At 44.3% G+C, this 22,772-nt stretch overlaps 3 protein-coding genes across 3 annotated transcripts; all 3 read right to left on the bottom strand.

Annotated features, from left to right (window-relative positions):
• Window positions 1-15,730: 15,730 nt before the first annotated feature.
• LOC140173633 (uncharacterized) lies at window positions 15,731-16,279 on the bottom strand. Its single transcript, XM_072198128.1, has one exon. The coding sequence runs from the start codon at window positions 16,277-16,279 to the stop codon at window positions 15,731-15,733; it is 549 nt and encodes a 182-aa protein (XP_072054229.1).
• Window positions 16,280-17,279: 1,000 nt separating this feature from the next.
• Window positions 17,280-18,140, bottom strand: LOC140173632 (uncharacterized). Its single transcript, XM_072198127.1, has one exon. The coding sequence runs from the start codon at window positions 18,138-18,140 to the stop codon at window positions 17,280-17,282; it is 861 nt and encodes a 286-aa protein (XP_072054228.1).
• A 407-nt stretch (window positions 18,141-18,547) lies between these two features.
• On the bottom strand, window positions 18,548-19,267 carry LOC112805405 (uncharacterized). Its single transcript, XM_025847794.1, has one exon. The coding sequence runs from the start codon at window positions 19,265-19,267 to the stop codon at window positions 18,548-18,550; it is 720 nt and encodes a 239-aa protein (XP_025703579.1).
• Between the last annotated feature and the right edge of the window lie 3,505 nt (window positions 19,268-22,772).

Below are 22,772 nucleotides of genomic sequence, written 5' to 3'. Positions count from 1 at the left end.
TCGGGCTGAGATTTTAGGACCACCTCACTAGACAAGATGGAACGGATCAGCCCGCCTAAAAGCGGGCTTCTGACGGAGCATGGCAAAGCGTGACGAGGCGGAACGGACTTCCCCACTTACCACCCCTACTTGTGAGTTGTTAACATCATCGACATTTTTATTTGGACGAAATCATTAATCTTATTTTTTTAACAATTAAATAACTGACATAGTTAAAATTATAAAATTGAATTGATACCTTAGTTATTTTTTTTCCTTTAGACTATTCTATCACAAATCTTAGTTCTATGATCAAAAAATAAATAACTATATATAAAGACAAGATTTGAATAGACGACCCTACTTATTAAATTTTTATTGTAGTAACATTAAAAATTTGTTTGCACTATTATTTAATAAAAATTCAAAAGTCAACAGCTTAGTGACTTTTTTTCGTCTTATTCAAGTTTAGATTATATGTATGTCTTACTTTTCCTTCCCAAATATCCTCTGGACAAAATAATAATTATTTAGACTTACTATTTTTGGAAAAATAAATAAATAAAAATAAAAAACTCTACTTTATTATAATGAACAATTTATAACATTTTGTATATTAAGATAATTATCTTGGTATATATTAGTTTATATTAAATGACATTATGAAATTGATTTTTGTTTGGTTGGACGGTTACCGGACGGTTCGGGTGGAGATTTGAGGAGGCGGGAACGCTTCGCTCGTAATTGTGCTGGGATCGGATCTGTCGAGTAGTCGAGCTCTCGTTGTGGATGGTGGGGGTGTCACCTGCAAAGACACTCCGACGCTCTAGTCAGTTAGTGTGCAGGCGAGAAATAGGTTAGATGAAATGTGTGACGTACCTTGGGGGAGGGGTAGGACCCTCCCCTTATATACTATGTCAGATGTGGGTCCCACGAGGGCAGAACCCACCTTCCTCGAAGTTTTCCTGTACAGCTGTGGCGGCCAGCTGTCCCGGACGCGTGTTCGGGCCGGTTATGAGTGCGTCATCCGACCGTTCAGGTCGGGTGGTTTGTGGGTCAGGTCGGCCCAAGTTCCCTTTGGGCCAGGCCGTAACAGTGCCCCCAACACGTTAGCAGTAGTCGCGTGGGCTGTTGGTGGCGTGTTGTCTCCGATCTCATGCGCTGTCGCCAAGTCGGCCGTCCGTGGCGGGGACGTGCGTCTTGCGCGAATGCCTGTTTGTTGCTGGGGCGATCATTCATCGCCTCGTGCTTCGTGTCGAGCAATAAATGCTCATAATGGGTTTAAAATCCTTCGTGCAAAGACTAATATGCCCCTCGGCTTTCGCGCTCCTTTTGGTGGCAGTTTTAAAATACTTTTGTGATGCCTTTGGTGTTCATCTGGCATTTACCCTTTCGTTTCCAATTCAGCTATCCCCATCTTCTTCTCCTTCAGCGACTCCAGTGCGTTGTTCTTGTCTTCCTTTCGGATTTTGCAGTTCATACAGGTAATTGTGCATCCTTTTTACCTTCTTTCGTTGTTCTTTTGCTTCTGTCATTGCTTCCTTTGCATGTTGTTTGTTTTAACTTTGCATGATGGTTGATCCTTGATCTTAAGTAGGCACGTTAAGGGGAGGTTGCCGTTTTAGGATGGGTTTTGTTTGGGTTTCACCCTTTGGCCGTGTTTAGTTTTAGTTGCAGAATAGGTTGTGTGTAGTTTCTGCGTTCACTCCGAGCACCCGACCTCTTAGACTAACTGGGTGGTGCCCCCATGTAGGTATGGCTCGCATCGCCTCCCGGGCTTCCCCTTCTCCTGCGGCGTATGACCTCTACGCCTAGGTTGTTTCCGATCTAAGGGACTCCCCCAATTAAATGGGCGAGGAGGAGCTCACCGAGTTCCGTCAAAATGAGTATTTATACGGCGGAATTGACGAGGAGTCCAACTACGACGTCTTCATCCCGGCTCCCCACGAGCGTTTATACGAGATCAAATTCAGCGCTCCCCGAGTTGCCGATTGGATTTGGTTCTATAAATCCATGTTTACTCAAGTAGGGGTTCGTATTCCTTTCTCCGCCTTCCAGATGGCGCTTCTAGGCCGGGTTTCCGTGGCACCGTCGCAGCTGCATCCGAACAGTTGGGCTTCAATCCGCTGTTTTGAGATGGTTTGTGAATATCTCGAGCTGTCGGTGTCCGTGGATGTTTTCCTTTTCTTTTACAACCTTACAAACCCTTCGAAGGAAGGGAAACATAAGAAGGGGTTCATGTCCTTCCGGTTTGCCCAAGGTCGAAGGATTTTTGGCTTGTTTGAGGACTCCTACCACGGGTTCAAAGATAAGTATTTCAAGGTCCGCCCCGTCAAGGGTCGTCATCCTTTTTGGCTGTCGTTAAAGGGGGCACGCCTCATCCCGACATATTGGAGCTTCGGGGCGGGGTCCAATGCCTTTATTAAAGTATCCTACAAGGGTATGTCCGCGGTGGATAGGAAGATTGCCGATGTGTTACTGGCAGTCTTCGGGAGAAATCATGTGAATCCTTACCTCCTCATGGGTGATCGGGAAGTCGGTCGGAACTATATTTGTGAGAAGTTTTAACTTGCTTTGCTTTTAGTTTCTTGCTTTTTTCAATATTTCATTGCGACTAAACAATTTTCCATTCCTATTTCAGTGGGGATGTCTGCCGAGGTGACGGGTCTCCCTGACTTGTTCCAGACCTTTTTGTGCGCAAGTGATGATGAGGTGGCCAATGAGAAGTCGGCTGCTCCCCCCGAGGACAAGAGCAAGGCCACTTCCGATCAGGGGGTTTTGGCCGATGAGGTCGGTAACTCGGTTCAGGATGCCCTGGCTCGCAGCGACAAAGAGGTGCGCGTTTCTCCCTTCCGCGAAGTGGCCGGTACTGGGGGTTCGACGTCCAACCCAGTGACCGACGATGATGTGCAAGAGGTGCCCAGCTGGTGCACGAAATTGTGAACAATACTTTTTCACAACTCTCATAATTCCCGGTAATGGCTCCAAAAACGTGGTAGCTCAATACCATGGCATTACACAACTTCGCACAACTAACCAGTAAGTGCACTGGGTCGTCCAAGTAATAAACCTTACGCGAGTAAGGGTCGATCCCACGGAGATTGTTAGTATTGAAGCAAGCTATGGTCATCTTGTAAATCTTAGTCAGGCAAACTCAAATGATAATGGTGATGAACGAAAATAACATAAAGGTAAAGATAGTGATACTTATGTAATTCATTGGTAGGAACTTCAGATAAGCGCATGAAGATGCCTTCCCTTCCGTCTCTCTGCTTTCCTACTGTCTTCATCCAATCCTTCTTACTCCTTTCCATGGCAAGCTTAAGCAAGGGTTTCACCGTTGTCAGTGGCTACCTCCCATCCTCTCAGTGAAAGCGATTGCATATGCTCTGTTACAGCATAGCGGAATTCATCTGTCGGTTCTCAATCAGGCCGGAATAGAATCCAGTGATTCTTTTGCGTCTGTCACTAACGCCCCGCCCTCAGGAGTTTGAAGCACGTCACAGTCATTCAATCATTGAATCCTACTCAGAATACCACAGACAAGGTTAGACCTTCCGGATTCTCTTGAATGCCGCCATCAGTTCTCGCCTATACCACGAAGACTCTGATCTCACGGAATGGTTGGCTCGTTTGTCAGGCGAGCACTCGGTTGTCAGGCGATCAACCATGCATCGTGTAATCAGGAATCCAAGAGATATTCACTATGGCCTTAGTTGCTTGTAGAACAAGAGTGGTTGTCAGTCACTTTGTTCATGGGTGAGAATGGTGATGAGTGTCAATCATCACCTTCATCAAGTTGAAGAACAAGTGATATCTTGGATAAAGAACAAGCGGAATTGAATGGAAGAACAATAGTAATTGCATTAATACTCGAGGTACAGCAGAGCTCCACACCTTAATCTATGGTGTGTAGAAACTCCACCGTTGAAAATACATAAGCATAAGGTCTAGGCATGGCCGAATGGCCAGCCTCCCAATGATCTAAGATAGCATACAAAATGAAGATAGCTACCAAAGTCTTCTAATACAATAGTAAAAGGTCCTACTTATAAGAACTAGTAGCCTAAGGTGTACAGAAATGAGTAAATGACATAAAAATCCACTTCCGGGCCCACTTGGTGTGTGCTTGGGCTGAGCATTGAAGCATTTTCGTGCAGAGACTCTTCTTGGAGTTAAACGCCAGCTTTAGTGCCAGTTTGGGCGTTTAACTCCCATTTGGGTGCCAGTTCCAGCGTTTAACGCTGGGATTTCTTGAGGTGACTTTGAACGCCGGTTTAGGCCATCAAATCTTGGGCAAAGTATGGACTATCATATATTGCTGGAAAGCCCAGGATGTCTACTTTCCAACGCCGTTGAGAGCGCGCCAATTGGGCTTCTGTAGCTCCAGAAAATCCACTTCGAGTGCAGGGAGGTCAGAATCCAACAGCATCTGCAGTCCTTTTTGGTCTCTGAATCAGATTTCTGCTCAGGTCCCTCAATTTCAGCCAGAAAATACCTGAAATCACAGAAAAACACACAAACTCATAGTAAAGTCCAGAAAAGTGAATTTTAACTAAAAACTAATAAAAATATACTAAAAACTAACTAGATCATAACAAAAACATACTAAAAACAATGCCAAAAAGTATACAAATTATCCGCTCATCACAACACCAAACTTAAATTGTTGCTTGTCCCCAAGCAACTGAAAATCAAATAAGATAAAAAGAAGAGAATATGCAATGAATTCCAAAAACATCTATGAAGATCAGTATTAATTAGATGAGCGGGGCTTTTAACTTTTTGCCTCTGAACAGTTTTGGCATCTCACTCTATCCTTTGAAATTCAGAATGGTTGGCTTCTTTAGGAACTTAGAATCCAGATAGTGTTAATGATTCTCCTAGTAGAGTATGATGATTTTTGAACATAGCTATTTATTGAGTCTTGGCTGTGACCCAAAGCACTCTGTCTTCCAGTATTACCACCGGATACATACATGCCACAGACACATAATTGGGTGAACCTTTTCAGATTGTGACTCAGCTTTGCTAAAGTCCCCAATTAGAGGTGTCCAGGGTTCTTAAGCACACTCTTATTGCCTTGGATCACAACTCTTATTTCTCTACATTTTTTTTTCGTTTTTCTTTTTTTTTCTCTTTTTCTTTTTTTTCGGTTTTTTTTTTTGAATATAAATGCTTTTTCTTGCTTCAAGAATCATTTTTATGATTTTTCAGATCCTCAGTAACATGTCTCCTTTTTCATCATTCTTTCAAGAGCCAACATTCACGAACCACAAATTCAAGATACATATGCACTGTTTAAGCATACATTCAGAGAACAAAAATATTGCCACCACATCAAAATAATTAAACTGTTATAAAATTCAAAATTCATGCAATTCTTTCTTTTTCAATTAAGCACATTTTTATTCAAGAAAGGTGATGGATTCATAGGACATTCATAACTTTAAGGCATAGACACTAAGACACTAATGATCACAAGACACAAACATGGATAAACATAAGCATGAAAATTTCGAAAAACAAGAAAATAAAGAACAAGGAGATCAAAGAACGGGTCCACCTCAGTGATGGCGGCTCTTTCTTCCTCTTGAAGATCCTATGGAGTGCTTGAGCTCCTCAATGTCTCTTCCTTGTCTTTGTTGCTCCTCCCTCATGATTCTTTGATCCTCTCTAATCTCATGAAGGATGATGGAGTGTTCTTGATGCTCCACCCTTAGTTGTCCCATGTTGGAACTCAATTCTCCTAGGGAGGTGTTTAGTTGCTCCCAATAGTCTTGTGGAGGAAAGTGCATCCCTTGAGGAATCTCAGGGATCTCATGATGAGTGGGATCTCTTGTGTGCTCCATCCTCTTCTTAGTGATGGGCTTGTCCTCATCAATGGGAGTGTCTCCCTCTATGTCAACTCCAACTGAATAACAGAGGTGACAAATGAGATGAGGAAAGGCTAACCTTGCCAAGGTAGAGGACTTGTCCGCCACCTTGTAGAGTTCTTGGGCTATAACCTCATGAACCTCTATTTCTTCTCCAATCATGATGCTATGGATCATGATAGCCCGGTCTATGGTAACTTCGGACCGGTTGCTAGTGGGAATGATTGAGCGTTGTATGAACTCTAACCATCCTCTAGCCACGGGTTTGAGGTCATGCCTTCTTAATTGAACCGGCTTTCCTCTTGAATCTCTCTTCCATTGGGCGCCCTCTTCACATATGACTGTGAGGACTTGGTCCAACCTTTGATCAAAGTTGACCCTTCTAGTGTAAGGATGTTCATCTCCTTGCATCATAGGCAAGTTGAACGCCACCCTCACACTCTCCGGACTAAAATCCAAGTATTTCCCCCGAACCATAGTAAGATAATTCTTTGGATTCGGGTTCACACTTTGGTCATGGTTCTTGGTGATCCATGCATTGGCATAGAACTCTTGAACCATCAAGATTCCGACTTGTTGAATGGGGTTGGTAAGAACTTCCCAACCTCTTCTTTGAATCTCATGTCGGATCTCCGGATATTCACCCTTCTTGAGTGAAAAAGGGACTTCGGGGATCACCTTCTTCAAGGCCACAACTTCATAGAAGTGGTCTTGATGCACCCTTGAGATGAATCTATCCATCTCCCATGACTCGGAGGTGGAAGCTTTTGCCTTCCCTTTCCTCTTTCTAGAGGTTTCTCCGGCCTTGGATGCCATAATGGTTATGGAAAAACTAAAAGCAATGCTTTTACCACACCAAACTTAAAATGTTTGCTCGTCCTCGAGCAAAAGAAGAAAGAAGAGAGTAGAAGAAGAAGAAATGAGGAAGAGGGAGATGGTGGTGTGTTCGGCCAAAGAGGGGGAGAAGTGGTGTTTAGGTTGTGTGAAAATGAAGGGTTGAAGAAGGGTATATATAGGAGAGAGGGGGGTAATGGTTCGGCCATTATGGGTGGGTTTGGGAGGGAAAGTGGTTTGAATTTGAAGGGTGAGGTTGGTGGGGATTTATGAAGGATGGATGTGAGTGGTGAAGAGAAAGATGGGATTTGATAGGTGAGGGGTTTTTGGGGAAGAGGTGTTGAGGTGATTGGTGAATGGGGGAAGAAGAGAGAGAGTGGTGGTGGGGTCTTGTGGGGTCCACAGATCCTGTGGTGTCAAGGAAAAGTCATCCCTGCACCAAATGGCATCAAAATTCACGTTTTGAGCCAATTCTGGCGTTAAACGCCGGGCTGGTGCCCATTCCTGGCGTTTAACGCCAGGTTCTTGCCCTTTCCTGGCGTTTAACGCCAGTCTGGTGCCCCTTTCTGGCGTTAAACGCCCAGAATGGTGCCAGACTGGGCGTTAAACGCCCAATTGCTAGGCTTACTGGCGTTTAAACGCCAGCAGCATCTTCCTCCAGGGTGTGCTGTTTTTCTTCCTGTTTTTCATTCTGTTTTTGCTTTTTTCATTGTTTTTGTGACTTCTTATGATCATCAACCTACAAAAAATAACAAAGAAAATAGTTAACTATAAAACATTGGGTTGCCTCCCAACAAGCGCTTCTTTAATGTCAGTAGCTTGACATAGGACTCTCATGGAGCCTCAGAAATGCTCAGAACCGTGTTGGAACCTCCCAACACCAAACTTAGAGTTTGAATGTGGGGGTTCAACACCAAACTTAGAGTTTGGTTGTGGCCTCCCAACACCAAACTTAGAGTTTGACTGCGGGGGCTCTGTTTGGCTCTGTTTTGAGAGAAGCTCTTCATGCTTCCTCTCCATGATGACAGAGGGGTATCCTTGGGCCTTAAACACCAAGGATTCTTCATTCACTTGAATGATCAACTCTCCTCTATCAACATCAATCACAGCCTTTGCAGTGGCTAGGAAGGGTCTGCCAAGGATGATGGACTCATCCATGCACTTCCCAGTCTCTAGGACTATGAAATCAGTAGGGATGTAATGGTCTTCAACTTTGACCAGAACATCCTCTACAAGTCCATAGGCTTGTTTTCTTGAGTTGTCTGCCATCTCTAGTGAGATTTTTGCAGCTTGCACCTCAAAGATCCCTAATTTCTCCATTACAGAGAGGGGCATGAGGTTTACACTTGACCCTAAGTCACACAAGGCCTTCTTGAAGGTCATGGTGCCTATGGTACAAGGTATAGAAAACTTCCCAGGATCCTGTCTCTTTTGAGGCAGTTTCTGCCTAGACAAGTCATCCAGTTCTTTGGTGAGCTAAGGGGGTTCATCCTCCCAAGTCTCATTTCCAAATAACTTGTCATTTAGCTTCATGATTGCTCCAAGGTATTTAGCAACTTGCTCCTCAGTGACATACTCATCCTCTTCAGAGGAAGAATACTCATCAGAGCTCATGAATGGCAGAAGTAAGTCCAATGGAATCTCTATGGTCTCATTTTGAGCCTCAAATTCCCATGGTTCCTCATTGGGGAACTCATTGGAGGCCAGTGGACGTCCAGTGAGGTCTTCCTCAGTGGCGTTCACTGCCTCTTCTTCCTCCCAGAATTCGGCCATGTTGATGGCCTTGCACTCTCCTTTTGGATTTTCTTCTGTATTGCTTGGGAGAGTACTTGGAGGGAGTTCAGTAATTTTCTTGCTCAGCTGTCCCACTTGTCCTTCCAAATTTCTAATGGAGGACCTAGTTTCAGTCATGAAACTTTGAGTGGTTTTGATTAGATCAGAGACCATAGTTGCTAAGTCAGAGGTATTCTGCTTAGGGCTCTCTGTCTGTTGCTGAGAAGATGATGGAAAAGGCTTGCTATTGCTAAACCTGTTTCTTCCACCATTATTGTTATTGAAACCTTGTTGAGGTCTCTGTTGATCCTTCCATGAAAGATTTGGATGATTCCTCCATGAAGGATTATAGGTGTTTCCATAGGGTTCTCCCATGTAATTCACCTCTTCCATTGAAGGGTTCTCAGGATCATAAGCTTCTTCCTCAGATGAAGCTTCCTTAGTACTGCTTGGTGCATTTTGCATTCCAGACAGACTTTGAGAAATCAAATTGACTTGTTAAGTCAATATTTTGTTCTGAGCCAATATGGCATTCAGAGTGTCAATCTCAAGAACTCCTTTCTTCTGACTAGTCCCATTGTTCACAGGATTTCTTTCAGAAGTGTACATGAATTGGTTATTTGCAACCATTTCAATCAGTTCTTGAGCTTCAGTAGGCGTCTTCTTCAGATGAAGAGATCCTCCAGAAGAGCTATCCAAAGACATCTTGGATAGTTCAGAGAGACCATCATAGAAAATACCTATGATGCTCCATTCAGAAAGCATATCAGTGGGACACTTTCTAATTAATTGTTTGTATCTTTCCCAAGCTTCATAGAGGGATTCTCCTTCCTTCTGTCTGAAGGTTTGGACTTCCACTCTAAGCTTACTCAATTTTTGAGGTGGAAAGAACTTTGCCAAGAAGGCATTGACTAGCTTTTCCCAAGAGTCCAGGCTTTCTTTAGGTTGAGAATCCAACCATGTTCTAGCTCTGTCTCTTACAGCAAAGGGGAATAGCATTAGTCTGTAGACCTCAGGGTCAACCCCATTAGTCTTAACAGTGTCACAGATTTGCAAGAACTCAGCTAAAAACTGATGAGGATCTTCCACTGGAAGTCCATGGAACTTGCAATTCTGTTGTATTAGAGAAACTAATTGAGGCTTAAGCTCAAAGTTGTTTGCTCCAATGGCAGGGATAGAGATGCTTCTCCCATAGAAGTCGGGAGTAGGTGCAGTAAAGTCACCCAGCACCTTCCTTGCATTGTTGGCATTGTTGTTGTTTTCGGCTGCCATGAGTTCTTCTTCCTTGAAGAGTTCGTTCAGGTGCTCTAAAGAGAGTTGTGCTTTGGCTTCTCTTAGCTTTCTCTTTAAGGTCCTTTTAGGTTCGGGATCAGCCTCAACAAGAATGCCTTTGTCTTTGCTCCTGCTCATAAGAAAGAGAAGGAAACAAGAAAATGTGGAATCCTCTATGTCACAGTATAGAGATTCCTTAAGGTGTCAGAGGAAAAGAAGAGTAGAAGACAGAAGTGGAAAATTCGAACTTAACAGAGAAGATAGCGTTCGAATCTTGCATTAAGGGATAGTGTTAGTCCATAAATAGAAGGATGTGAGAAGGAGGGAAGTAATTTTCGAAAATTAAGTGAAAATTTTGAAAACATTTTTGAAAAACATTACTTAATTTTCGAAAATGAAGATGGAAAAGAAATCAAGTGATTTTTGAAAAAGATTTTGAAATTAGAAGTCAAAAAGATTTGATTGAAAACTATTTTGAAAAAGATGTGGTTAAGGAGATATGATTGATTAAAAAAATGTGATTGAGAAGATATGATTTGAAAAACATTTTAAAAAGATTTGATTTGAAAATTAAAAACTTGACTAACAAGAAAAGATATGATTCAAACATTAAACCTTTCTCAACAGAAAAGGAAACATACTTGAAATGTTGAATCAAATCATTAATTGATAGTAAGTATCTTTAAAAATGGAAAGAGATTGGTTTTGAAAAGGATTTGATTGGAAAATTGATTTGAAAATGATTTGATTTTGAAAAGATTTTGAAAACTTAGAAAAAATTTGATTTGAAAACAAAATCTTCCCTTCTAGCCATCCTGGCGTTAAACGCCCAGAATGGTATCCATTCTGGCGTTTAACGCCCAAAATGCTACCCTTTTGGGCGTTAAACGCCCAACCAGGTACCCTGGCTGGCGTTTAAACGCCAGTCTGTCCTTCTTCACTGGGCGTTTTGAACGCCCAGCTTTTTCTGTGCAATTCCTCTGCTGTATGTTCTGAATCTTCAATTCTCTGTATTATTGACTTGAAAAGACACAAATTAAAAATATTTTTGGATTTTTAATAATAAGGACAAACCAAAATGCAACAAGAATCAAATAACAATGCATGCAAGACACCAAACTTAGCAGTTTGTATACTACTGACACTAACAAAATGAAAATGCATATGAGACACACAAAACAATCAAGTCAAATTGAATTCAAAGATCAGAGCAAGTAAATCATCAAGAACATCTTGAAGATCACTTAGACATATGAATGCATGCAATTGACACCAAACTTATGATGAGACACTAGACTCAAACAAGAAATATTTTTGGATTTTATGATTTTGTAAATTTTTTTTTTGTGTTTTTCGAAAATTAAGTGAAAAAAAAGTATCAAAATTCTTAATGAGAATTCCAGGAATCAGTGCAATGCTAGTCTAAGACTCCGGTCCAGGAATTAGACATGGCTTCACAGCCAGCCAAGCTTTCAGAGAAAGCTTCGGTCCAAAACACTAGACATGGCCAGAGGCCAGCCAAGCCTTAGCAGATCATTGCTCCAAAAGCAAGATTGATAAAAATCAACAAGCTTTTGTGGTGATAAGTTGAAACCTCGGTCCAATGAAATTAGACATGGCTTCTCAGCCAGCCAGATTGCAACAAATCATCATGAAACTCTAGAACTCATCTTCAAGAATTTCGAAAAAAATAAATACCTAATCTAAGCAACAAGATGAACCGTCAGTTGTCCAAACTTGAACAATCCCTGGCAATAACGCCAAAAACTTGGTGTTATTGCCGGATCTTGGCACTGATGTTACCAAAAGCTTGCTCAAAACTTGAACAATCCCCGGCAACGGCGCCAAAAACTTGGTGTTGTTGCCGGATCTTGGCACTGATGTTACCAAAAGCTTGCTCAAAACCTGAACAATCCCCGGCAACGGCGCCAAAAACTTGGTGCGCGAAATTGTGAACAATACTTTTTCACAACTCTCATAATTCTCGGTAATGGCTCCAAAAACGTGGTAGCTCAATACCATGGCATTACACAACTTCGCACAACTAACCAGCAAGTGCACTGGGTCGTCCAAGTAATAAACCTTACGCGAGTAAGGGTCGATCCCACGGAGATTGTTAGTATTGAAGCAAGCTATGGTCATCTTGTAAATCTTAGTCAGGCAAACTCAAATGATAATGGTGATGAACGAAAATAACATAAAGGTAAAGATAGTGATACTTATGTAATTCATTGGTAGGAACTTCAGATAAGCGCATGAAGATGCCTTCCCTTCCGTCTCTCTGCTTTCCTACTGTCTTCATCCAATCCTTCTTACTCCTTTCCATGGCAAGCTTAAGCAAGGGTTTCACCGTTGTCAGTGGCTACCTTCCATCCTCTCAGTGAAAGCGATTGCATATGCTCTGTTACAGCATAGCGGAATTCATCTGTCGGTTCTCAATCAGGCCGGAATAGAATCCAGTGATTCTTTTGCGTCTGTCACTAACGCCCCGCCCTCAGGAGTTTGAAGCACGTCACAGTCATTCAATCATTGAATCCTACTCAGAATACCACAGACAAGGTTAGACCTTCCGGATTCTCTTGAATGCCGCCATCAGTTCTCGCCTATACCACGAAGACTCTGATCTCACGGAATGGTTGGCTCGTTTGTCAGGCGAGCACTCGGTTGTCAGGCGATCAACCATGCATCGTGTAATCAGGAATCCAAGAGATATTCACTATGGCCTTAGTTGCTTGTAGAACAAGAGTGGTTGTCAGTCACTTTGTTCATGGGTGAGAATGGTGATGAGTGTCAATCATCACCTTCATCAAGTTGAAGAACAAGTGATATCTTGGATAAAGAACAAGCGGAATTGAATGGAAGAACAATAGTAATTGCATTAATACTCGAGGTACAGCAGAGCTCCACACCTTAATCTATGGTGTGTAGAAACTCCACCGTTGAAAATACATAAGCATAAGGTCTAGGCATGGCCGAATGGCCAGCCTCCCAATGATCTAAGATAGCATACAAAATGAAGATAGCTACCAAAGTCTTCTAATACAATAGTAAAAGGTCCTACTTATAAGAACTAGTAGCCTAAGGTGTACAGAAATGAGTAAATGACATAAAAATCCATTTCCGGGCCCAATTGGTGTGTGCTTGGGCTGAGCATTGAAGCATTTTCGTGCAGAGACTCTTCTTGGAGTTAAACGCCAGCTTTAGTGCCAGTTTGGGCGTTTAACTCCCATTTGGGTGCCAGTTCCAGCGTTTAACGCTGGGATTTCTTGAGGTGACTTTGAACGCCGGTTTAGGCCATCAAATCTTGGGCAAAGTATGGACTATCATATATTGCTGGAAAGCCCAGGATGTCTACTTTCTAACGCCGTTGAGAGCGCGCCAATTGGGCTTCTGTAGCTCCAGAAAATTCACTTCGAGTGCAGGGAGGTCAGAATCCAACAGCATCTGCAGTCCTTTTTGGTCTCTGAATCAGATTTCTGCTCAGGTCCCTCAATTTCAGCCAGAAAATACCTGAAATCACAGAAAAACACACAAACTCATAGTAAAGTCCAGAAAAGTGAATTTTAACTAAAAACTAATAAAAATATACTAAAAACTAACTAGATCATAACAAAAACATACTAAAAACAATGCCAAAAAGTATACAAATTATCCGCTCATCACCAGCCTCAAAAGGAGGAAGACGTCCAGTAGTCCCGAGGGGATTCTTACTGTGATGGAGAAAAATTTTGATGCCGGAAATTTCATAGATGCGCAGCTGATTCCTGGCACTGAAGAGCATTTCCACGAGTCATCTCTTACCGGGCAAGCGAGGTGGATGTATCGTACTCTCCTACGCGGCGCAGTGATAGCTCGGAAGGCCGAGTTTGAGCTATCTGGGATGGAATCTCTCCGCAAGAGGTTGGAATCCGCCGAGAAGGCCAACAATGCTTTTAAGCGTGAAGTTGAAACTCTTCGGAGCAACTTACCCAAGCTAATGAGAAGCTCTAGGCCGCCGAAAATAAGGCCTCTGCTGCTGAGAAAAAACTGGAACAGTATGATGCCACCGTTTCACGACTTGTCGAGCGGGAAATGGCCTTGGAGGGTCAAGTCGGCGTGGCTCAAGGGCGGGTCACCGCACTAGAGAAAGAACGCGACGAGGCTGTTCTGGCGAAGGAGGCTGTCGAGACTGAGCTCGCGGGGTGGAAAACAAAGTATAAGGAGGTCGTTAAGCAGGGGAAAGGTGCAATACTGGCGACTGAGGAAGCCCTTAAGGCTCAGGTCAAGATCGTTGCCCCTGACTTCGACACGTCGGCAATTGGTGTCTTCAAGATGATTAAAGACGGCAAGATTGTTGACATGCCTAGGAAATGATTTCTTATATTGTGTAACTTCGTGAAACTTTTTGTAAGCTGTTTTGTTTAACTTTTGTGAACAATTTTTGGGTCGTTTGCCCGTCTTATTGTAGCTAACACTTTCCTGTTCGTTTGGTTGTGTCGCCGTTTATATTCACCATTGTTATTCGTACTAGTTTTACCGTATTGATGGTATTCTGGCTGAGCCAGGTTGTGGCTCTTTAGTGTAGCCGTTTGTTGTTGTGGTAGTTGACGGGCTCCCGGGGTGATCAGTCCTGGGGCCGCGTATTATCGTCGCGTCGTGTGGAGTTCATTTGCGAAATGGGTTGTTCAAAAAAAGTAAACAAACAAAACTTTTGACAAGTATATGTTAGTCGGTAATTGCACAAAAGGTCTATAAGCTATAGTGAAAAGTACAATTTCATGGATTGACTACTTAGCTCGTTTGGTCGGTAAACCGTCACGCGCACTAGGAGTAGAACCTTCTTAAGTTGCTCGCGTTCCACGTTCTTGGGATCTCTTTACCATTGAGGCTTTCCAACTTGAAAGCGCCTTTGCCGATCACCTCTTTAACTCTGTAGGGACCTTCCCAGTTTGCCGTCAGTTTGCCCTCTCCCGAGGTCGGTAAGCCGATGTCGTTGCGCCTTAAGACGAGGTCGTTTGGTTCAAACTCTCTTCTGAGTACTTTGGTGTTATAGCGCAGGGTCATTCTTTGCTTCAGTGCTGTTTCCGTCAAGTGGGTCATCTCTCTGACTTCGTCTATTAGGTCCTTCTCCACAGCTTCCTCCACTCCCTTCAAAAGTAGTCGTGGGCTCGGCTCCCCGATCTCCACGGGTATTACAGCGTTTAGCCCATATGTTAGTCGAAAGGGAGTTTCTCCAGTAGATGACTGTTCGGTTGTACGGTAGGACCAGAGGACCGAGGCGAGCTCGTCGGCCCAAGCACCTTTTTTATCATACAGCCGCTTCTTAATTCCTAACAGGATGATCTTGTTTGCGGACTCAACCTGTCCGTTTGTTTGGGGGTGCTCAACTGAGGAGAACTTTTGTCTTATACCCAGGCCAGTGAGGAACTCCGTGAACTTTTTGTTGGTAAATTGTGTCCCGTTGTCCGAGATAACGATCTCCGGGATGCTGAACCGTGTTATCACTTGCCTCCACATGAACTTCCTGCAATTGGATGAGGATATGCTGGCCAGCGGCTCGACCTCTATCCATTTGGTGTAGTAGTCAATGGCGACTATGAGGTACTTGACTTGTCCAGGACCAACCGATAAGGGCCCCAAGAGGTCGACTCCCCATTGAGAGAATGGCCGGGAAGACGTTAACAAGCTTAGCTCGGAGGCCGGTGCCTTGTGGAAATTGGCGTTCTCTTGACACTTGACGCACTTTCTAACGAATTCTTTAGAGTCTGCCATCATTGATGGCCAATAGTATCCAGCTCGGATTAATTTTCTTGCTAGGGCTTTGCCCCCTATATGATGGCCGCAACACCCTTCATGGACTTCCCTGAGGACGTAGTCCGTTTGGTCAGGGTGTAGGCATTTCAATAGGGGCTGGTTGAGTCCTTTTCTAAACAGCTGACCCTGGATGATCGTGTACTTGGCTGCTTCCCTTCTCAGTTTCTTAACATCTTTTTCGTCGTCGGGGAGTTTGCCGTTTTCTAAGAAGCTGTGATGGGGTCCAACCATGAGAGGCTTAGCCTTGACAGGTGTAGAGTGACCGCCGGCTCCCTCACCATACCTTGGATGAGAGATCGGTTACCTTCTCCCGGTTTCATGCTAGCCAGTTTTGATAGGATATCTGCCCATGTGTTCCTTTCTCTTGGAACATGGTGGATCGTGACCTCCTCAAACTTCTGGCTCAAATCCTTGACTTTCTCCAAGTACTCTTGTAATAGTGAGTCTCTGGCTTGGTTGCTCCCGTTTACTTGGGAGGTGACTACTTGTGAATCGCTGCATATTTCCAACCTTGTCGCTCCAACTTCCATTGCTAGGGCTAAGCCCCCTATGAGGGCTTTGTATTCTGCTTGGTTGTTCGAGATGGGAAATTTGAACTTGATCGACTGTTCATATACGACCCCAGCTGGGCTTTCCAGGATGATCACGGCGCCCCTGGACGTCTGATTGGAGGCTCCGTCCACGTGGAGCTTCCACCGTGTGTCCGTCTCTTCGGTTGGATTCCTCGTCACTTCTACCAAGAAGTCAGCCATCGCTTGTGCCTTGATTGCTTGCCGGGGTTCGTACCATATGTCATATTGGGAAAGTTCAATGGACCAAGTCATCATCCTTCCCCCCAAATCGGGTTTTTGGAGCACTTGTCGGATTCCTTGGTCCGTCCTTACGACAATCTGGTGACCTTGGAAGTATTGTTTTAACCTCCACGAAGAGGTCAAGAGTGCCAGAGCTAGCTTTTCCAGTTTGATGTACCTTAGTTCTGCGGCTTTAGGGCTCTGCTCACGAAATAGACTGGCTATTGAGCCCTTCCTTCTTCTCGTACCAAAACCGCAGCCAGGGCTTCTCCTGTTATGGCGAGGTATAGGTATAACGGCTCCCCGGCCTTTGGCTTTCCGAGCATAGGAGGTGTCGCCAGGATTTCCTTGAAGTGTCTAAAAGCTTCCTCGCATGCGGGCGTCAATTCAAATGCTATCCTTTTCCTCATGAGGTTAAAGAAGGGTAGGGCTTTTGTTGCCGAAGCTCCGAGAAAACGGGATAATGAGGTGAGTCGTCCTGCCAATCTCTGGACGTCCTTGATACAACCCGGGCTCTTCATCTGGAGTATCACTTGGCATTTCTCAGGGTTAGCTTCTACCCCCCTTTGGGTTATCATGAACCCTATAAACTTTCCAGCTTCCATGGCGAAGGCACATTTGAGGGGATTGAGCCTCATATCGTGTTGTCGGAGAGACGTGAATACATTTGCCAGGTCATTCAGGAGGTCGTCGGGTCACGTAGTTTTCGCGAGGATGTCGTCTACATAGACTTCCACTGTCTTGCCTATGAGGTTGCAAAATATTTTGTTCATCAGCCTTTGGTATGTTGCCCCTGCATTTTTTAGGCCGAATGGCATCACCTTGTAATAGAAGGTTCCCCCAGGCGTTATAAATGATGTCTTGTCCTCGTCGGGTCGGTGCATCGGTATCTGATTGTAGCTGGAGTAGGCATCCATGAAGCTCAGATACCGGTAGCCCGCCACCGCGTCGACGAGTGCGTCTATGTTAGGGAGGGGGAACAATCTTTAGGGCATGCCTTGTTGAGGTCGGAGTAGCCTACGCACATTCTCCATTTGCCGCTGTGCTTTTTTACCAGAACTACATTCGAGAGCCAGGTCGAGTAGTCTAGTTCCCGTATGAAACCTGCTTCTAGAAGGCTGGCCGTCTGCCTGGCCACCTCCTCCGCCCTCTCCCGCGACATCTTTCTTCTCCGCTGGGCTACCGGGCGTGCTTCTGATTTGACGGCCAGGTGGTGTGACATGACTTCGGTGTCTATGCCCGGCATGTCGGCCAGTTTCCAGGCGAATAAATCCCCATTGGCCCTGATCATTTCTACCAGAGGCTCCTTCAATTCGTGTGGAAGGTTTCTATTGACAAACGTGAACTTTTCCTCTGTGTCACCGACCCTGAACTTTTCCAGGTCCCCCTCCAGTTCTGGTCTGGACTTGTTGTCTACCCTGGCGTCTAGGTCAGCTAGGAACACCCCCGACGCCTCTTTAGATTTCTTCCTTAAGGAGAGGCTGGCGTTGTCGCAAGCGACCGCCGTCTCTAGATCTCCCCTAATGGACCCTATAGATCCGTCGTCGGTAACAAACTTCATGACTAGTAGCTTTGTGTTGATTATCGCTTCAACATCGTTAATCGTCTTCCTTCCCAAGATGATGTTGTAGGCCGTGGAATCTCGGAGAACCACGAACTCAGCCATTGCCGATCTTCGGCCTTGGGCCTGTCCCACGGAAATCGGCAGGGATATCAATCCATCTGGCTTGATAAAGTGGTCGCCTAATCCGATGACCCCGTGCTGATGAGTCGATAGGTCGGCGTCCCTTAACCCCAGTGCGTCGAACACGTTGCGAAACATAATGTTCAAGTCTTCCCCCGTGTCGACAAGGATTCGTTTGACGAGGCCAGTTCCCACTCTGGCCGTGATGACCATGGGTGGATTTTCAGGGGCCTCGTCGAACCACTAATCTTCCGGGCCGAAAGAGATAGATGGGGGCTTCTTAGAGCTTCGCATCGACGAGGAGGAGACCGCCAGGACCTTGGCGTCTTTCTTGTGCGCCGATCTCGACCTTGGTGCGGTGTTTTTGGCGGTTACTACGTTTATCACGGTGAGACCGTGGTCTTTGTCTTCTGGCTCTTGTCGCTGCTTTGCCAACCGGGTCTTGCCTTCCTCGTCTTGGTCGCGATGTCGCCTCCTCGGCTCCCTTATAAGATGGGAGAATTTTGTTAGTTTACCGTCCCTTATTGCTTGCTCTAGTGCATCCTTCAGGTCAAAGCAGTCCTGTGTTTGGTGCCCATAGCCCTTGTGGTAGTCACAGTAGAGGCTCTTGTTCCCCCCGTACGGTCCTTGAGTGGTCGGGGCTTCGACAAGATTTCTTTCTCGGCTATTTGCTGGTAAACTTCCATGATGGGGAGAGTGAGTGGAGTGTAATTGGTGAATTTTCCGATCTGGGAAAACGGTCTGGGTGCCTTGCTCGGCCCTCCCTCTCTGGCTTGCTCTTTCTGTCTCTCTCCGTTACTTTGTTGCCTAGGTTGATTGTAGCCGGAGTGTCGTTTATTGGCAGCCACGACCTGGCTGACTTCCTCGTCATTTATGTATTCCTTAGCTACCGTTTGGATCTCGTGCATCGTCCAAACCGGTTTCGTGGTGAGGTGTTTTCGGAAGTCCTCGTTGAGGAGGCCGTTCGTCAGACAGAGGCTGGCCACCGAGTTGGTTAGGCCGTCAATTTCTAAGCATTCGTCGTTGAACCGGTCCAGGTATTTTCTGGTCAGCTCCCCGGGCCTTTGGGTTATCCCGAGCAAGTTGATCGGGTGCTTTGCCTTTGCTATTCGTGTTGTGAATTGAGCTAAGAAGGCACGGCTGATGTCCGAAAACCCATAGATGGATCCCTGCGGGAGGCCGTTAAACCATCGGATCGCAGGTCCTGCCAAGGTGACCGGGAAGGCCCGGCACCTCGCCTCGTCTCCTACTCCCTCCAGATTCATTCTAGCCTCGAAGGCCGTGAGGTGTTTGGTGCACGAAATTGTGATCAATACTTTTCACAAATCAAATAATCCCCGGTAATGAATCCAAAAACTTGGTGTTCAATACCATGGCATAAACACAACTTCGCACAACTAACCAGCAAGTGTACTGGGTCGTCCAAGTAATAAACCTTACGCGAGTAAGGGTCGATCCCACAGAGATTGTTGGTATGAAGCAAGCTATGGTCACCTTGTAAATCTTAGTCAGGCAAACTCAAATGGGTATGGTGATAAACGCATAAAACATAAAGATAAAGATAGAGATACTTATGTAATTCATTGGTAGGAATTTCAGATAAGCGTATGAAGATGACTTCCCTTCCGTCTCTCTGCTCTCCTACTGTCTTCATCCAATCCTTCTTCCTCCTTTCCATGGCAAGCTTAAGCAAGGGTTTCACCGTTGTCAGTGGCTACCTCCCATCCTCTCAGTGGAAATGTTCAACGCACCCTGTCACGGCACGGCTATCCATCTGTCGGTTCTCGATCAGGCCGGAATAGAATCCAGTGATTCTTTTGCGTCTGTCACTAACGCCCCGCCCTCAGGAGTTTGAAGCACGTCACAGTCATTCAATCATTGAATCCTACTCAGAATACCACAAACAAGGTTAGACCTTCCGGATTCTCTTGAATGCCGCCATCAGTTCTAGCCTATACCACGAAGATTCCGGTTAAAGAATCCAAGAGATATTCACCCAATCGAAGGTAGAACGGAGGTGGTTGTCAGTCACACGTTCATAGGTGAGAATGATGATGAGTGTCACGGATCATCACATTCATCAAGTTGAAGAACAAGTGATATCTTAGAACAAGAACAAGCGGAATTGAATAGAAGAACAATAGTAATTGCATTAAAACTCGAGGTACAGTAGAGCTCCACACCTTAATCTATGGTGTGTAGAAACTCCACCGTTGAAAATACATAAGAACAAGGTCTAGGCATGGCCGAATGGCCAGCCTCCCAATGATCTAAGATAGCATAAAATGAAGATAGCTACCCAGATGTCTCAATACAATAGTAAAAGGTCCTACTTATAGAAAACTAGTAGCCTAGGGTGTACAGAGATGAGTAAAAGACATAAAAATCCACTTCCGGGCCCACTTGGTGTGTGCTTGGGCTGAGCAATAAAGCATTTTTGTGTAGAGACTCTTCTTGGTTAAACGCCAGCTTTTATGCCAGTTTGGGCGTTTAACTCCCATTTTGGTGCCAGTTCCGGCTTTTAACGCTGGGATTTCTGAGGGTGACTTTGAACGCTGGTTTGGGCCATCAAATCTTGAACAAAGTATGGACTATCATATATTGCTGGAAAGCCCAGAATGTCTACTTTCCAACGCCGTTGAGAGCGCGCCAATTGGGCTTCTGTAGCTCCAGAAAATCCACTTCGAGTGCAGGGAGGTCAGAATCCAACAGCATCTGCAGTCCTTTTCAGTCTCTGAATCAGATTTTTGCTCAGGTCCCTCAATTTCAGCCAGAAAATACCTGAAATCACAGAAAAACACACAAACTCATAGTAAAGTCCAGAAAAGTAAATTTTAACTAAAAACTAATAAAAATATACTAAAAACTAACTAGATCATACTAAAAACATACTAAAAATAATGCCAAAAAGCGTACAAATTATCCGCTCATCACAACACCAAACTTAAATTGTTGCTTGTCCCCAAGCAACTGAAAATCAAAATAGGATAAAAAGAAGAGAATATGCAATGAATTCCAAAAACATCTATGAAGATCAGTATTAATTAGATGAGCGGGGCTTTTAGCTTTTTGTCTCTGAACAGTTTTGGCATCTCACTCTATCCTTTGAAATTCAGAATGGTTGGCTTCTTTAGGAACTTAGAATCCAGATAGTGTTATTGATTCTCCTAGTTAAGTATGATGATTCTTGAACATAGCTACTTATTGAGTCTTGGCCGTGGCCCAAAGCACTCTGTCTTCCAGTATTACCACCGGATACATACATGCCACAGACACATAATTGGGTGAACCTTTTCAGATTGTGACTCAGCTTTGCTAGAGTCCCCAATTAGAGGTGTCCAGGGTTCTTAAGCACACTCTTTTTGCCTTGGAACACAACTTTATTTCTTTCTTTCTTCTCTTTTTTTTTCTTTTTTTTCGAAATTTTTTTTCCATTGCTTTTTCTTGCTTCAAGAATCATTTTTATGATTTTTCAGATCCTCAGTAACATGTCTCCTTTTTCATCATTCTTTCAAGAGCCAATATTCATGAACCACAAATTCAAAAGACATATGCACTGTTTAAGCATACATTCAGAAGACAAAAGTAATGCCACCACATCAAAATAATTAAACTGTTATAAAATTTAAAATTCATGCAATTCTTATCTTTTTCAATTAAGCACGTTTTTTTTATTCAAGAAAGGTGATGGATTCATAGGACATTCATAACTTTAAGGCATAGACACTAAGACACTAATGATCACAAGACACAAACATAGATAAACATAAGCATAATTTTCGAAAAACAGAAAAATAAAGAACAAGGAAATTAAGGAACGGGTCCACCTTAGTGATGGCGGCTCTTTCTTCCTCTTGAAGGTCCTATGGAGTGCTTGAGCTCCTCAATATCTCTTCCTTGTCTTTGTTGCTCCTCTCTCATGATTCTTTGATCTTCTCTAATTTCATGGAGGATGATGGAGTGTTCTTGATGCTCCACCCTTAGTTGTCCCATGTTGGAACTTAATTCTCCTAGGGAGGTGTTTAGTTGCTCCCAATAGTTTTGTGGAGGAAAGTGCATCCCTTGAGGCATCTCAGGGATCTCATGATGAGTGGGGTCTCTTGTGTGCTCCATCCTCTTCTTAGTGATGGGCTTGTCCTCATCAATAGGGGTGTCTCCCTCTATGTCAACTCCAACTGAATAACAGAGGTGACAAATGAGATGAGGGAAGGCTGACCTTGCCAAGGTAGAGGACTTGTCCGCCACCTTATAAAGCTCTTGAGTTATAACCTCATGAACTTCTATTTCTTCTCCAATCATGATGCTATGAATCATGATAGCCCGGTCTATAGTAACTTCGGACCGGTTGCTAGTGGGAATGATTGAGCGTTGGATAAACTCCAACCATCCTCTAGCCACGGGTTTGAGGTCATGCCTTCTCAATTGAACCGGCTTTCCTCTTGAATCTCTCTTCCATTGGGCGCCCTCTTCACATATGACTGTGAGGACTTGGTCCAACCTTTGATCAAAGTTGACCCTTCTAGTGTAAGGATGTTCATCTCCTTGCATCATGGGCAAATTGAATGCCAACCTTACACTTTCCGGACTAAAATCCAAGTATTTCCCCCGAACCATAGTAAGATAATTCTTTGGATCCGGGTTCACACTTTGATCATGGTTCTTGGTGATCCATGCATTGGCATAGAACTCTTGAACCATTAAGATTCCGACTTGTTGAATGGGGTTGGTAAGAACTTCCCAACCTCTTCTTCAAATCTCATGTCGGATCTC

Source organism: Arachis hypogaea, chromosome 6 (assembly GCF_003086295.3).
Source record: "Arachis hypogaea cultivar Tifrunner chromosome 6, arahy.Tifrunner.gnm2.J5K5, whole genome shotgun sequence".
NCBI lineage: Eukaryota > Viridiplantae > Streptophyta > Magnoliopsida > Fabales > Fabaceae > Arachis > Arachis hypogaea.
The sequence above is the reverse complement of the archived record's forward strand: the minus strand, read 5'-3'. Positions and strand labels throughout refer to the sequence as shown.